General features: G+C 46.4%; 1 protein-coding gene across 3 annotated transcripts in view; it reads right to left on the bottom strand.

Annotated features, from left to right (window-relative positions):
* ARHGEF3 (Rho guanine nucleotide exchange factor 3) overlaps nt 1-14,929 on the bottom strand; it is a gene marked incomplete at its 5' end in the record, with an annotated part of 148,650 nt that overhangs the window by 37,398 nt on the left and 96,323 nt on the right. For 2 of the 3 annotated variants that reach the window (XM_081105969.1, XM_081105968.1), the window contains one exon: nt 3,229-3,336. In XM_081105969.1, coding sequence (XP_080962095.1) covers nt 3,229-3,336 — 108 coding nt within the window. Of the gene's footprint in view, nt 1-3,228; nt 3,337-4,190; nt 4,305-14,929 lie in introns of those variants that run through there. The other variant, XM_081105970.1, reaches the window with a different exon arrangement.

The raw sequence follows: 14,929 nt of genomic DNA, 5'->3' as shown, positions 1-14,929 counted from the left end.
GAAGGATATGAGGTTGGGTCACTGAGCACCCCCTTTGGGACTTCCCCTTCCCCCTCCTCCTCCCTGCTCCTCAGGCTACATCAGCATCCTTTCCCATTCTAGCTGGTGCGGGAAGCATAACGACATGAGATTATTGAGATGCTAGGAGTGGAAATAATTTTGCAGAACGTGCACTGCATGCACCAAGGTGACTGCTAGAAATATCTGGTTGTACTTCACAGACCCCCCTGCAAACATGGCTGTCTTACTCTGCATACAACCACAGGAGCCTATTTCCACTTGCTGACCCCTCAAGGACACACTCACAGCATAAGCACATTGTTCAAGTTCTCTCTGTGTCTATGTGCATGACTATTATGCATAACTCTGCTGGGTTGTTTCTGCCCATAAATGGAGCCTGGAAGTAGCTATTCACCAGGATATTTAAAAAAATAAATAAAAATGATTTTGCTACAAAAAATATTTGAGGTTTTAGAAACTAATCTCCACATGTCAGATTCCTCCCTGGGGTCTGGCTTTCTCATCCTTGCTTGGCCTTGTCTATTGCATTTTAGACATGGCTTGACTTCTTTCTGCCCCAGTTCTCTTGGTCAATGCAAATTGTCAAGACGATCAAATATTTCCTGCAGCGTTCCATGGTAGGTTCTGCATAGAGCAGAAACAGAAGAAAAGAAATAGAGGTTGCCTGGGAAGCCAAAGAAAAGATGTTGAAGGTATGACAATGGGGTATGACAATGGGGACATTTGCAGATTACCGCTCGCTGGCTACTCAGGCACAGCTCCTTACTGCCATGTGGAAACAGAAGCCCAGCACCACCAAGCCTGTAGCTCACGTTCATTCCTCAAGAGGAGTCAGAAGGCCAGGTCCTTACATAGATTGTTTTGATTTTTAATTGTTAGCTCAAAACACTGTGCGGCCAAACAAAACACAACTTGGGGGCCAGATGTAGGCCATGAAGTTGTCAGAAAGCAACTCCATCTAGAATGTAAGCAACATGAGCTCAGGAAGTAGGGCCTGGTGCATGACGAGGGGATGAGTGAGGCCCTTCCTTGAGCAGAGGGTGGACTGTCCTAGGAGAGACAATGGGAAGAGATGCTGGCAACATGGGGGGGAGGGTTCATAATCAAGGGGGGAGAAATAACTACAGAGTGAATGAACTTGAGCCACAGTCACTGGGATGGAAAGGAAAGGGTGAAATAGCAGTAGACAAGCAAAAGAATTTCCAAAAAGCAGAACTCAGCAAAAGACCAGATGTGCAGGACTAGGGCAGTGATGAATCTTCCAGAGGAAGCCTGCCATGAACTTGGCCAGAGGGCTGAGGGGCTGGTCACGGGGGAGAGAAGGTAAACAAATTTTTCTCCACTAGCTTCAAAGCCCTTCATCTGCCTCCTCCAGACAACCTTCTTTTTTCCTCCTCGGTTCTCCCACAAAGGGGACCTGGGGTACCCAGAGGCCCCAGCACCAACAGAACCAGAGCCAAACCTATAGGTAATTATGTGCTGAGGTATTCATTCAGAAGACACTGTGAGCAGAGTTAACAGAGGAATGGGCCCGTCACGGGAGAAGCACCGGAGAGGGACGGCAGGCATCTCTAGGGAAGTGGCGAGAACAGCTTGGGCTACTCGGTGTCACAGCACATTGGCTGAATGGTGTGGAAGCAACGACAGGAGGGGATGAGAGAGACTCAAATCGTTCTCAAGTCATAGATTATCAAAGCATGGGACAAGCCTTGGGTTCCAGTCCACAATTTTCCTAATGACTCACAAAGTCAAGAAAAAAATACTACAAAAAAAAGTGTTCAGGACAAGTGAGAAAAGGCAGACTCAAGTCTACTTCTCGGCTAAACAAGATGAGCCTTCTCATGGCGTGACTTTTGCGGGTGTCAGTCTACAAGAGGGCGTTTATGATGATCAAATTGGGTTGGAGGCCTGGACAAATCTCAGTTTTCACTTTAAAAGATAAACTTTATCAGGAGTTTAAGAACAAGAACAACTACCACCACTTGTGAACCAAAGAATTATTACAGTAGGTAATATTTACTTCCTGGCTAACTAATTAGTAAATTAGTGATTGCTAACTAAGGATCAAGGCACTATACCAAGCCCTTTAAATGCACTATCTTGCCCTAGCCAGTTTGTCTCAGTGGATAGAGCGTTGGCCTGCAGACTGAAGGGTCCCAGGTTCAATTCTGGTCAAGGGCATGTACCTTGGTTGCAGGCACATCCCCAGTACGGGGTGTGCAGGAGGCGGTTGATCGATGTTTCTCTCTCATCGATGTTTCTAACTCTCTACCCCACTCCCTTCCTCTCTGTAAAAAATCAATAAAATATATTTTTAAAAAATGTACTATCTTGTAAATATTTACAACAATGCTATAAAGGAGCTGGTGGCATCAACTCCAGTTCATCCATTAGGAATAAAAGCAAGACCTAGAGATGTCACGTCATCTGCCCAAGGTAACAAAGTACTTGAGTGACAGAGCAGAAGTCAGAGCTGAGACACTTCATTTCTGGGGCCCCTGTTCTAAGCCAGGGGTCAGCAAACATTTCCTACAAAGGACCAGATAGCAAATACTTTTGACCTTGTGGGCAATATGGTCTCTGTCACAACTAGACTCTGCCACTAAAGTACAAAAGCAGCCGTAGACAAAAGCAGGACATATACATTGGGCAGACCTGTGTCCCAACATAACTTTATTCACAGACACTGAAATTAGAATTTCATACCATTTTCATGTGTGGGGGAATATAATTCCTCTTTTAATTTTCCCCCAGCCATTCAAAAAAGTAAAAAACATTCCTAGCTTGTGGGCCATAAGGAGACAGAAGGTGGGCTGAATCTTTTCCCACGGGCTATCATTTGCAGATCCCGACCTGCACCACGAGTCTCTCTTGCCCTCGGACTCACATCCTTAGAAGGCCCGGAGACATGTTAGCATGAAACCTGTCAGAGGGCGTCTGAACGGGCCACACAACTCGGAAACACAATTGTGAGAAAAGACTGGACAGAGATGACTCGTCAAGTTACCCCTCTCAAAGGACACCGCCTCACCCCAGTTTACAAGTTGAAATACCTCTCTCTTCCTTTCGGTCCACTGCCTTGCTCCCTTCTGTTGAAATAAACCTTGATTCAGGTCAGGCTGAAGCCAGGGCAGATTCTCGGTAAAACAGCAATGCCCTTCCCGCACATGGTTTTCTGCCAACAGGAGCCCACTGCGCCCTTCTTACCTGCAGGGTTTGGCTGAAGCGCTTTAGCGGCGTAGCCTTCACGGGCGGGATGAGGTTTGCTAGTGATGTGACTCTGGAAAGGGGTTTGACCCGTTTATTACTTGGCTCCTGTAGATCAAAACAAAAAAAAAGAAGGAAGAAATGAAAATGTCGTCAATTATGAAGAAAACATAACTCCACCACAAGTCCTCCCCAGCATGAGCTGCACACGGATCTGTGAAATGCAAACAGTGCCCTGTCTCACCCCAGCTGCGCGGAGGTGACCTGGCTTAGGCTCCCGAAGGGGCAGTGGCAGCCAGATGTCAACAGAAGCAGCCTCTGAGTGCACAGCTCATGGGCCCAGATCTGCTCCCTGCCCCCACTCCCAATATCTGCCAGTTTTTAACTCAGTAAGATCATCCTTCCCAAACCCTCCTGAGAGAAAAGCTGCCTCAGATTCCCCATCCAATGACCTTGTCAGGCGGCTGCCTTTGATACTTCTGGCTTTTTCTTTTGAAAAACCTTTCCTTCACCTTGCGTAAAGCCACTCTCCACATTTCTTTATGCAATGGATTTTCTAAAGCACGAGGAATCTTTCAGTTAATTAAATTTTAAAAAAACTTAAAGAAGTTCTTCTATTCCTGGGCTCTTAAAAAAGCATATTTGCATCTACAGTATATTTGAAATGTACACATTAATACTTACAAAGAATAATCAGACAGCAGAAGAAAAGGCACAAAGAGAAAACCCTGCCATGGGCACCGGTTTTTATATTATATACAACCGTAAGCTTTGAAAATCACCTCCATCACCTCCACATAAAATACTGTCAAAACTGCACGTTACCCCAAACCAAGCTGATGGGGGAGAGGGAGCCTGTCCGTTCCAGTGACTTTGCAGATAAGAATTACAGAAATCAAACAGCAGACTGAAAGACAGAGATGACAGACAAAACATCCTGCAAGGACAAAGAGAACAGTTACCCTTGTCTTCCTAAGCTCCATCTGACCTGCGGTGGACGCTGGACAGCACATGAACACACCAGGTTTTAACGGAAAAGGCCAAGTGTGACAAGCGTGGTGGCGAACCTCAATCATTTCCACAGGGAGTCTCAAGATGCTCATCTTTCTTTTTCAGCCATCGCTTTCTCTCAGAGTTTCGAGGGGTAAGCCAGAACTTCTGCTTCTCCAGGACGTCCCTGCAGGGTGTCCTGAACATAGTAGGTGCTTGGGAAAATCTCGTCTGGATTTGGAATTCTGCCAAATGTCATTTTATGCCCTTGCCAGTCTCGGAAACCAGAAGCCTTCTTTGACACAGACCCAACTTTTCTGGCATTTAAATACAAAAATAAGAACAATTCCACAATGTGGCCAGGAGTGATGTCACGGTTTCTCGAAGCAGTGAAGCACTTTTCCAAGACAGATAATGAATCCAGGCTGCCGGCTACCTCTCCAGCATCTCGGCTTGCTGAGCTGAGCAGACAGCGGGAAACTCTCCCAACACCGGGAAGGCTCAGTTCCAAAACGCAAAAGATAAATCTCTCAGCGAAAGAGACCTCGCATTCTAATTCCTGGAGTGGCTGAGAGAAAGATCCAATAGCCCTCTGCTTCCAGGTGACAGTGCCCTTCAGGATGCTCTCCGTCCAAGTCCTGGCTCCTGAGCATCTGTCCTCAGAGGAGGCTTTTAAAAATATGCTTTACGTAAGAGCTGCATCACTGGCATAATGAAAACACACACACACACACACTCTTGAGCACCCCCTGAATTCCTCTAGGTGGGTGCTGCCTTAGGCTGGCAATGCCAGCATAGTGATATTACCACCTTTGGTGGCATGAACTGCACTGCAGCAAGTGAGGTGAGAGATTTCCTGGGGTGGGGGCCAGGGCTTGGTCTCCAGTAATCCTGTACCCACCTCAGAACCTGGAGACTCCTGGGCCTCTGTTTCTTTAATGGCTAAAGCGGCCGGGTCACAGAGTCTACGTCAGAATGGGGAGACGGAAGGGCACATGCCAACTGAGTTCTCTCGCTTTAAAAGGGGGCAGGGAGCACTGCACGCGCGGCGGGATAGGAGAAGACTCAGCTCTGTTCCACTGCTGTGTCATTTTTTCTACGGTTCTGCTGACTCTGCCGTCCTTTCACCTGACCCAGTTGGATGGGCGTTTTCTGTGCAGCTACAGAACGTACGCAGGATGCAAACGGATGCAAACGCCAGCTCCGCTGCAGGCTGTGCAGTGCTGCTAATGAGACTGCAATGAAAGCTCCCTTCCTAAGGCACTGACCATGTGGAAGTAAACATCAGGCTGCTCTCTGCCGGTCTCATTCCCAAGTAACGAACAACTGAACCAGAAACTACGTTTGCGTGACTTAGTGCTGCGATCCAGCAAAGCAGGCAGGTGCGATTTTAAAACCAGAACATTTACAGGCTACTGGGTCTATGGAGGAGGTTTTATGCATGACCCACATGAGTAAAATATGAGTTATGGTGTGCTCTTGGAGGGCTTCAGTGAGAATAGGCGATTAAAAAAAAATCTTGGCCTAATTTGATTTTTCTTTTCCATTTAGTCAGTATGTCTCCAGCTACCTTTAACGGCTGTCTAAAAAGAGCCCTCAGGGAAAATGTTTCCAGAGTCTAGTTAAATAGCTCTACTCAGAACTAGCAAACGCACTACCAGGGTTGCTTCCGGGCTTTACAGAGAGATGACAGAATACGACTTGCAGAGGCTTCCGAGTCCAACAATTCCAAGGCCAGACCAAGCTGGGCAGGGTCAATGCTAAACCTAGGAGCAAGGTGTCCTGTTTCAAGTGCAGACACCGCCCTCACCATGCAACTTCAAGAGAGAGCAGAAGGGCAGCGCACTAAATAAGTTTAAAAGAGAAGAAAAGTAAAAGGCATTGCATGTTTTGTGTAGGCAGCACTTTCTGAATAACAACATAGTTCTGTTGCATCTTTTCCAGCCTTATAGCTTTTTGTTTTTCTTGTCTTATTGCACTGGCTAGGACCACCTATATATTGTTGATTACAAGGTGAGCTAGTGTGTACACTAGTCTAATTCCTGAATCAGAAGTGATTATTATGAAGCTTTCATCCTTAAGTATTATGTTTCTTGAGAGCATGGACAAGACACCCCTTTTCAAGTAGAGAAAGTTCCCTTCATGCTAAGTTTGCTGTGAACTGTTATCATGAATCCATATTAACTTTTATCAAATGTTTTTTCCTTTTTTCAGAGGACAAGGAAGGGAGAAAAAATGAAGGGAAAAAAGAAGAGAGGGTAGGAGGAAGGGGAGAATGAAGAAAGGCATGAAGGTCATATTTTTTTCATCAATCAGGGCATGTGCCCTGACTGAGAATCGAACCAGCAACCTTTCAGTGCATAGGATGATGCCCAACCAACTGAGCCACACTGGCCAGGACCAGCACAATTTTTTTATTCCTTCAAAAATAATTCCATTCTAATAGGCATGACATAAGGAAACCCCCACTCATTCTCCCTGCACCTCATCGTTGCAGTCTGAGTGGGGCTGGGAGCCACACCATAGTTGTGGCTGCCCCAAGACTACCTTCACTGGGCCATAAACACAGCCCAGAGGGCCCAGGAGCACAGCCACATGTGCGGGATTTAGACTGTTCTACGGCAAGGCAGCACTGCTCCTGGCTGCTCTGCATCTGGCCAGGAGCAAGGGAGAGGAGAATCAAGTGTGCCAGCAGCAGATGCTTTTGCCCATGAGTTGCTGGAGTCATAAAAACATGCCTTTCCGGTGCTTGGAAATACGAGGGAAGGGTTATGGAGAGCTCCATCTGTATAACAGGAGGTGTGCAGTTCCCAGGGGTCACATTTCACCCACCCAGTAACCCTCTAGGATGCTTTCATCACCTTCATGCTAAAAAGGAAGTTCCAACCTCAGAGTAATTGAGGAGCTCTAGCATTATTAAATAAGAACGAGCTAACAACAGAGTGAAATGCCCTTCTCAGTGCATCACATCGGGGTGCATTATGTCACTATATGCTATTACTGCTGATGTTAACTTTGACCTGTTGGATAAAGTGGTGTAATGGGTTGAACTGTGTCCCTCCCAAAAGATGTGCTGAAGTTCTACCCCCCCGAACCTATGAATATAACCTTATATGGAAATAGGATCTTTGCTGAGGTAATCAAGCTAGGATGTAGCCACACTAGATTACAGTGGGACTTAAATCCAATCACTGGTGTCCTTAAAAGAAAGGAAATTTAGACAGAGACACACAGGAAGAATGCCAGGCGATGACAACGAGAGCAGCTAGAGTGATTTATCTACAACACAGAGAACACCGAAGACTGACAGCCAACACCAGGAGCTAGGAAGGCAAAAAAGGATTCTCCCACGGGTTTCAGAGGGATCATGGCTGTGCTGAGACCTTAACTCTGGACTTCTAGTCCCCAGAGCCATGAAAAATAAATTTCTGTTATTCGAAGCCACCAGCATGTGGTGCTTGGTTAGAGCAGCCCTGGGAAAGGAATACAGGTGTGTCTGTCGGATTTCTCGATTGTAAAGTTACTAGCACAGTAGCCACTCCCACCACCCTCGGGGAAAATGTTCCAAGACTCCCAGTGGCTGCCTGAAATGGACTGTACTGAACTATATATACGATGTGTTTTTCCTAAACATACATATCTATGATAAAGTTTTATGTTTTTATCATCTTAACTAAGCACTTAGCATGCACTGTGGCCATAACTTTTGCAGTTTGAGCAAAACTAGCACAATGTTCTTTTTCCTTCTTTACAATTTCACAGAAGATTTGTTCTTACTGCAGAGTTTAGCAACCTCAGCATATAAGTTTTTTTTCTTTCCTTACATAGAGAAATTTCACCTTTTCACTTAAAGGACGCACTTGATGGCTTCTCTTCGGCATATCTGAATTGCCAACACCACTACTCTTGTGTTTTGGGCCATCAGTAAGTAAAGTATGGGTGACTTGAACACAAGCACTGCGGTACCCTGAGAGGTGATCTGATAACTGAGATGCTACTAACTGGCTAATGGGCAGGGAGCATAAACAGCATGAATCTGTTGGACAAAGGGATGATTCATGTCCTGAGCAGCACAGCACGAGATCTCATTACACCACCCAGAACAGTGTGCAATTTAAAACTTATGAACTGTTTGTTTCTGGAATTTTCCATTTAATATTTTGGAGTGTGGTAGACAGCAGGTAACTGAAATTGCACCGTGGATAAGGGAGAACTGCTGCCCTTCCTTTGTAATGAACACATATATTGGAAGAGATACTTTGTGACTATGTGCATCCTTTTAAATCCAATTCTGCCAGTGTTTACCCAGCACCTGCGAAGTGGGCTTCACTGACAGGTGCACTAGGAAGAGCATCTCCCAGTGAACAGGGGGAGCCAGAGGTTGATCCAGGCAGAGTGCCCAGGAGAGTCAGTGTTGGCTGCAGCGGGCAAGGAGTGGGGCATGTGGGCATCAGGCAGGGCATCCCCAGTGGCTGCAGGGCAGAGAGGCAGCAATGAGGAGGCCTGAGCAGAGCAGTGGGGCTGCAGAAATAGGAAGGGGAGCTTCTCTGGAGCCTGAAAGTGACTCTTCTTCACCTTATATCTATCTATCTATCTATCTATCTATCTATCTATTTATTTAGAAAATAGGAAAAAAACAATAAAGAAATAATGGTTTCTAACTCCAAAATTTCCATAAAAAATATTTTTTTCTGTTCTCTTTCCTCTGGCATCTGTTCCCAGAAATTGAAAAGAAAAAAATGAGTCCCAAATCTAATGGAAACCTGGCTTCAGTGATTAGGCCAAAGCCATTTCAGAATTATCGACTTCTAACCCATAAGGTGAGCAGAAGATCTTCAAATCCAGACCTATAATTTTCCCCAAGAGATGCTTATCAGTGATTCCAACAAAGGACTACATGCGCTGTGGACGTTGATAAACCACCCGGAACAGCTCCCGAGGGAGCCTGATACCTTTGTCTTGGCTCCCCTCAAAGACGGAGGCCACTCCCCTCTGTTTATTTTCTCCAGGAGTCAGGCTGCCTTGCTCCAGCACCCAAGGGAGATCTGATTTCCTCTTTGATAATATGGCCCAACTCTCTCCCTACCGGACCCTTTAAGGAAAACATCCCAATTTCCTTCCTTCTTTAAAAGAAAAAACAAGTTCTGGTTTGGGGGGGAGGGGGGTATCTTTATTTGCTAATGGGAAATAAGGAGAGCCTGGCTAAATAACATCTCAGAACACGCGGAGTTAGTTCAGTCCCATGGCCATGTTGCTGCAGACAGGGTGTTGGATTGCTGTGTTTAAGATCTGATAATTTCTCTAGCCACCAACCCCCCCGCCCCCCCGCCCGTGGAAATGCTGAAAAGCATATGATGGAGGTGTCACAAGATGGTCTGGGAAAATTCACAAGATCAAACCATCAACCCCCAGGGCCACACCACTGAACACATCAAGGTTGGAGAAATTACACTTATTCCTGCATAGTGAGTTTGTCTTTGCCTGGGACAGTCAGTCAGCACTAAAGAGTCCGGTCAGCATCTCCAGCATCTGGTCAAGGTCAGTCGATCTGGTGGTCGTTTTTAGGGCAGCTTTGGTTAAGGGAGAGGCATTGGGGGGATATATGACTGAACTCAGACAATGCTGGCATGAACCTCTGAAAGCCTGCTCAGTCCCTGCCCAAACACAGCCTCTCATATAGTGCAAGGAAGAAAATGAGGGTTGAAAGAAATCGTACTTCATGACAGTTTCTGTGGTCATCCTGGCATCATTTCCTCCAGGCCTTCCCTGTTCCCTGCAAGTCCAAAACATGCTAGAAAAACAGTATAGCTCTCTAATGTTTGTATAAACCGAATGACAAAATGAAGGAAAGGTGGGGTGTGGAATGAGCTAGATGGATTTCATCCAGTACACATACCCTAGAGAAACACTTAATGTTACTACAAACTTTCAGAGGGCATGCCATTTTGTTTCTGAGGGAAGACCTCAAGCACATTATTATCTTTATTCTGCTCATTATCATTGAATTTTTTTTCCTCCTACATTGGAAAAGTAACCTATCCTACTTGCCTTCCACAGGGAAATTCATTTTTGCTGAATGATGGTTTGTAGGCTGGAAAAAAAAAAAAAAAAAGAAAAGAACCTTGGGAAATAACTCAGTAAAAGGTAGGACTCTGAGCCCTAGCCAGTTTGGCTCAGTGGATACTGCGTCGGCCTGAGGACTGAAGGGTCCTGGGATCGATTCTGATCAAGGGCCTGTACCTCAGTTGCAGGCTCCTCCCTGGCCAGGGCCCTGATCAGGGCTTGTGCAGGAGGCAATTAATTGATGTGTTTCTCTCACATCAATTTTTCTCTCTGACTTTCCCTCTCTCTTCCACTCTCTCTAAAAATCAATGGAAAAATACCCTCGGTGAGGATTAAAAAAAAAAAAAAAAAAAAAAAAGGTAGGACTCTGAGAGCTGCAGCAGGCAGCAGCAGCCTAGCTTACGGAGTGTAATCTCTTAGCAGTGCCAGTAAAATAAAACAGAACCACTGTTTCAGACACTGTATTTTTGGCTAAGGTTTCACTCCTCAATTACTTTCAAAGTTATTCATTTCAGTCAACATTATAAGGGTAAGTCAACATTTGTCCTGGCAACATGCCCAAAGTTGTTATTTTATTAGTCTGCTACTGGTTAAATTGGCCCAAGATTAAACACATCCAATAAATAGCCCTAAAATATTGGAGTTTAGTAGAAAACCACATTCAAGTTCTCTTGCACAGGATGTTACTATTACTTAACCTTGGGCAGAAGGAGACATGCATACCCACACCCCAATAAGTTCCTTTTAGCAAATGCCAGCCCACTGCCTGAAACTCATCTTGGTCATGCCCAGACGTGGCACTACAGACCTTCGGAGAAAGAGGAAGTGGAATATTTAGCCCTCTCTGCGGTCCCTGGCTCACATCTGCCTCTGAAAGGCAAGCATAGCTCTTCCTCTGTTGAGGCAGCAGGGCCAGCTGATCAGAGCTGTAAGCACTTCAAGAGTTTGACCTTCTGAAAAGTGAGGGCTGCTAGCAGTGTCTGGGGCTTCCAGGAAGGCCAGCCTTGGGCCCAGAAGATGTGTTCTCATGAATAGATTGAGGCTATGCATTTGGGGCAAGAATGCCACAGGAGGGATATGACCACTATGCCATAACCATCCCCAGGTCTGGAAAACGGGGCCAAAGCTGCGCACCCCCTGGGGGGAGGATGCCAACAAGGGCCCTGGAGGTGGCAGTGGTGGCCTAATCACAGCCACAGGGCCCAGAGGAAGGCCCTGCGGTTCTGGGCTTTCGCAGTCGGGTCATTTCCTATTGACTTCTTGGAAACCTTGAGGTGGGATATCAATGCTATACTTGTTTATCTCTGTAAAAGGGCTTCCCTGGCTTCCCTTTTGGGCTGGAATGGAGGGGGGGTGGAGAACAATGCCACTGGGCATTCCACCCCTGCTCAGGGTTCGGGAACTATTGTGTACAGACACTTAGCAATACTCCTGAAGAAAACACCTCCGTAGCAAGTGACAAAGTTCTTATCACTATGGCTCAGAGAATGTTGATTCTCTGCACAGGACCTAAGGGTAAAATAGGAGACAACCTTTCTGAGCACAATATCCTATGGTCTCAACACCCTGACTTTGGGCCAAAAAATGTAACCTCCAAGGGCTCTGTCTCCCCAGTGAAGTGGGGGTGACTCTCCTATTCCCTCACAGTGTTGCTGGGGAGCTGACAAGAGATCATGCCTGCCACGTGTCTGGAACAAGCCTGCCCCATAAGTGGCCCAGCCTTCCCTCCTGCCCTGTCCATTCTGCTCTGGATTTCCCCTGGCCTCCCAGGGACAACGCTGGAGCCCCACGTCACCTGCCACCATCTCACCAAAGACATGCTCTGACCACCGAGGCCCTGCAGCTGGGAGGCCAGTATTTTGATTTCACATTCCTGCCTTCCCTTTCTTCCTGCACCTTTACTGTCTGTTTAGCCAAGCTCTGGCTAGATAGAGCAAAACGGGGGCGGTTTGGCAGGATCCAAGGCTATGTCCTGAGGAGAGAAAAACTTTAGCCTTGAAATCCCAAAATCAGAACCTGAGTGGGGGAGGGAAACCCAAGTAGGTGGGGCTTGAGGCCGTCTGCTTCCACCCCTCCCACTGCACCCCACATTGCTGAATTACAGGCTAGAAAAACTGGTCTCCGATCTTGCCTGTTCCCAGTACTATCCGGGATTAGGCAGTGATAGGCACTCACTGATACTGACTGACTCAATGATATGCATTCAGCCCCTGCAGATGTTCAAGGTGGAAGGTCTCCTCCAAATAACATGTTACCTTTGGCTTCCAGAAAGGACGACACAGATCCACTGACATGTTCTCTATCTCTCATCCACCTGTCATTCCTCGAAGCTCAGCATTCTCTTAACTTCCCAGAAGAGGGGGGAAAAAGTACAGAGATGACAAAGGATGCCTAGATCTTAATCTCAATGTCCCAAAGGAAGAACAGCCTGTTCCAGCGGAATCTGGTACAATCAAACACATCTCAGGCAAGCAACGCTGACAGCCAGGTCTGCCATCGGACTGAGGACTCGGCTGGGACAGGGATCCCACATTCAGCTGCTGGCTAAGACCTACAGGGACATCTGACCAAGGACCCCGGGTCTGCAGTAGAACATGGACTCGCATCGCATGTTCACCAGACAGCTTCTGTTTCTGAGAACAATGACTTTGAGCAAACAAGCCTTGAAGAGATGAAACACAAAATACACTTGCTGTGCTCCCTGGTAGCACCTGGCTTTCTCTCCTAGCACACCGCATTCCTCAGATCACTGGTCCACGCACATCCTCAGTGGCACGCGCCTGCACTTAGGACCCAGAACACAGCATCTGGGTGTTTTAGAACAGCCTGCTCTCAGCTGAGAACAGAATACACTGAAACCTGATTATTCAAAATGGAAAAAGCTACCAGTCACACAGCACAAGTGACTGATTGAATTGGGAATAAAATAAAAAATTTTAACTTTCCTGTGTGTGGCTTTCAGCTAGTATCTTACCACTCACTGACCTATGAACGGGAAGCAGAAAAAATAACGTGCAAGGCGTGCTGTTCAGGAAATTGAACATGCAGAACACAACATTAACTTTATTTGAGAGATAGTAGTTTTCATTCTGTACCACATTTTTAATCACAGGAATTAAAAAATGCCACGAACAATGGATTTTTCCAAAGGCTCATAAAAAACACTGGCTCTCAGTGCTATACATTTGCAACCTTGAAACACAGTGATTATGTGTTATTTCTAACTCTCAGCAATTAATATGCAGCCGGATGTATCATTATCTACAGTCTATTAAAATTCAGAAGCCTGTGAATTTGAAAAAGAGTGAATCACACCATCCACAAAGGAGGCAGAAGCCTCAGAGAGCCAGCTCTAGTCCCCAGTCACTGGCGGCTCATTTCAATTACAAAGACACAAGAGGGAAGATGAATAGACAATGGCCGTTGACTCAAGAGAAAAGAAGTAAATACAAACCTGTCATTTGACTGTTACGTTTTTTTGTGTGTGTGAAAAATGTTGGTTAAGCCATTGGAGAGTCGGTGCTAAGGGGTGCCAATAAAAGTTTCCAGAAGAAACAAAGGCAGTTTTGTGGTAAAAGAAAAAAGTTATTTATTCCTGCCTAAAGTACCCCTGTGGCAGAAAGGGGCAAAGTTCCCAGGAGTTTTCCAGGCAGGCCATCCATAGGGGAAACTACAGGGGGTCTAACGAGGCAACAATTTCCCTGGACAAGGTTCCCCAAGGGCCCCCAGGGATGGAGGGAAAGGCTCATTTACCTGGCAGGCACTTCCTCCTTCTGCTCCGCAATTTAGGAGTCAGGCTCTGGGCTGCTCCTGAATTTGCAAAGCAGAAGTGGGGCGCAAGGGGGCTGCCTGAGCCTGCAAAGCCTCCTGAACTACTAAATTACATGCTGCCAGGGCCCCTACCTACTCAGACTCTAGCAATTCTCTAGAAACAGAGAAATCGTCCCACCTGACCCAGCTGTGATTCTTCTGACTGCCTGACAAGTAGAGAAGGACGTGCTATGTAGACAATGGGGATCCCTGGGTGTGAAGAAGGAGGCACCAAGAGCCATGGAGTTACCCCATGCCGGGGGCTGGAACATTAGCAGGAACATGCACACATAAATAGGAAAACACACACACACACACATACACTCACTCACTCACTCACTCACTCATCTATTTTGTATAGCAACCCCCATCACTCCATTTTATAGAAGAGGAGGCAGGTGTTCATCAGAGAAGTGGAGTGACTTGCCCCAAGTCATTCCCAGCAATTAATTAGCAGAGTTGAAATTCAAAGTCAAATCTACCTGAGTTGAAAGCCCTCCCCGCCACCCTCACACTGGCTTCCCAGGATATACAACCCCCTTTTCTAACATAAATAATGTAATAGCAGTAACACTGAGGGTGACTTCATGCCAAGCTGTGCCCAAGTGCTGTCAGTGCCCGACTTCCCTGACTTCTCTTAAGTCAGTATTATTAACAGACCCATTTCACAAAGCAGGAAACTGAGGCTCAGAGGGGTTAAGAACCTCGCCTAAGGTCATACAGCCAGTAGTGCGTGTGGCAGAGCCAGGAGCGAGTCCCAAGGCTTTTACTCAGCAAGGACTTGGCTTTTAACCACAATGCTGCTCGTTTCCTAAGCTGGGTGGGAACCCTGAAGGAA

The sequence above is a fragment of the Myotis nattereri genome (assembly GCF_964212035.1).
Source record: "Myotis nattereri genome assembly, chromosome: 14".
NCBI classification, from domain to species: Eukaryota; Metazoa; Chordata; class Mammalia; order Chiroptera; family Vespertilionidae; genus Myotis; species Myotis nattereri.
Note: the sequence above shows the minus strand (reverse complement) of the source record. Positions and strands in the feature narration are given on the sequence as shown.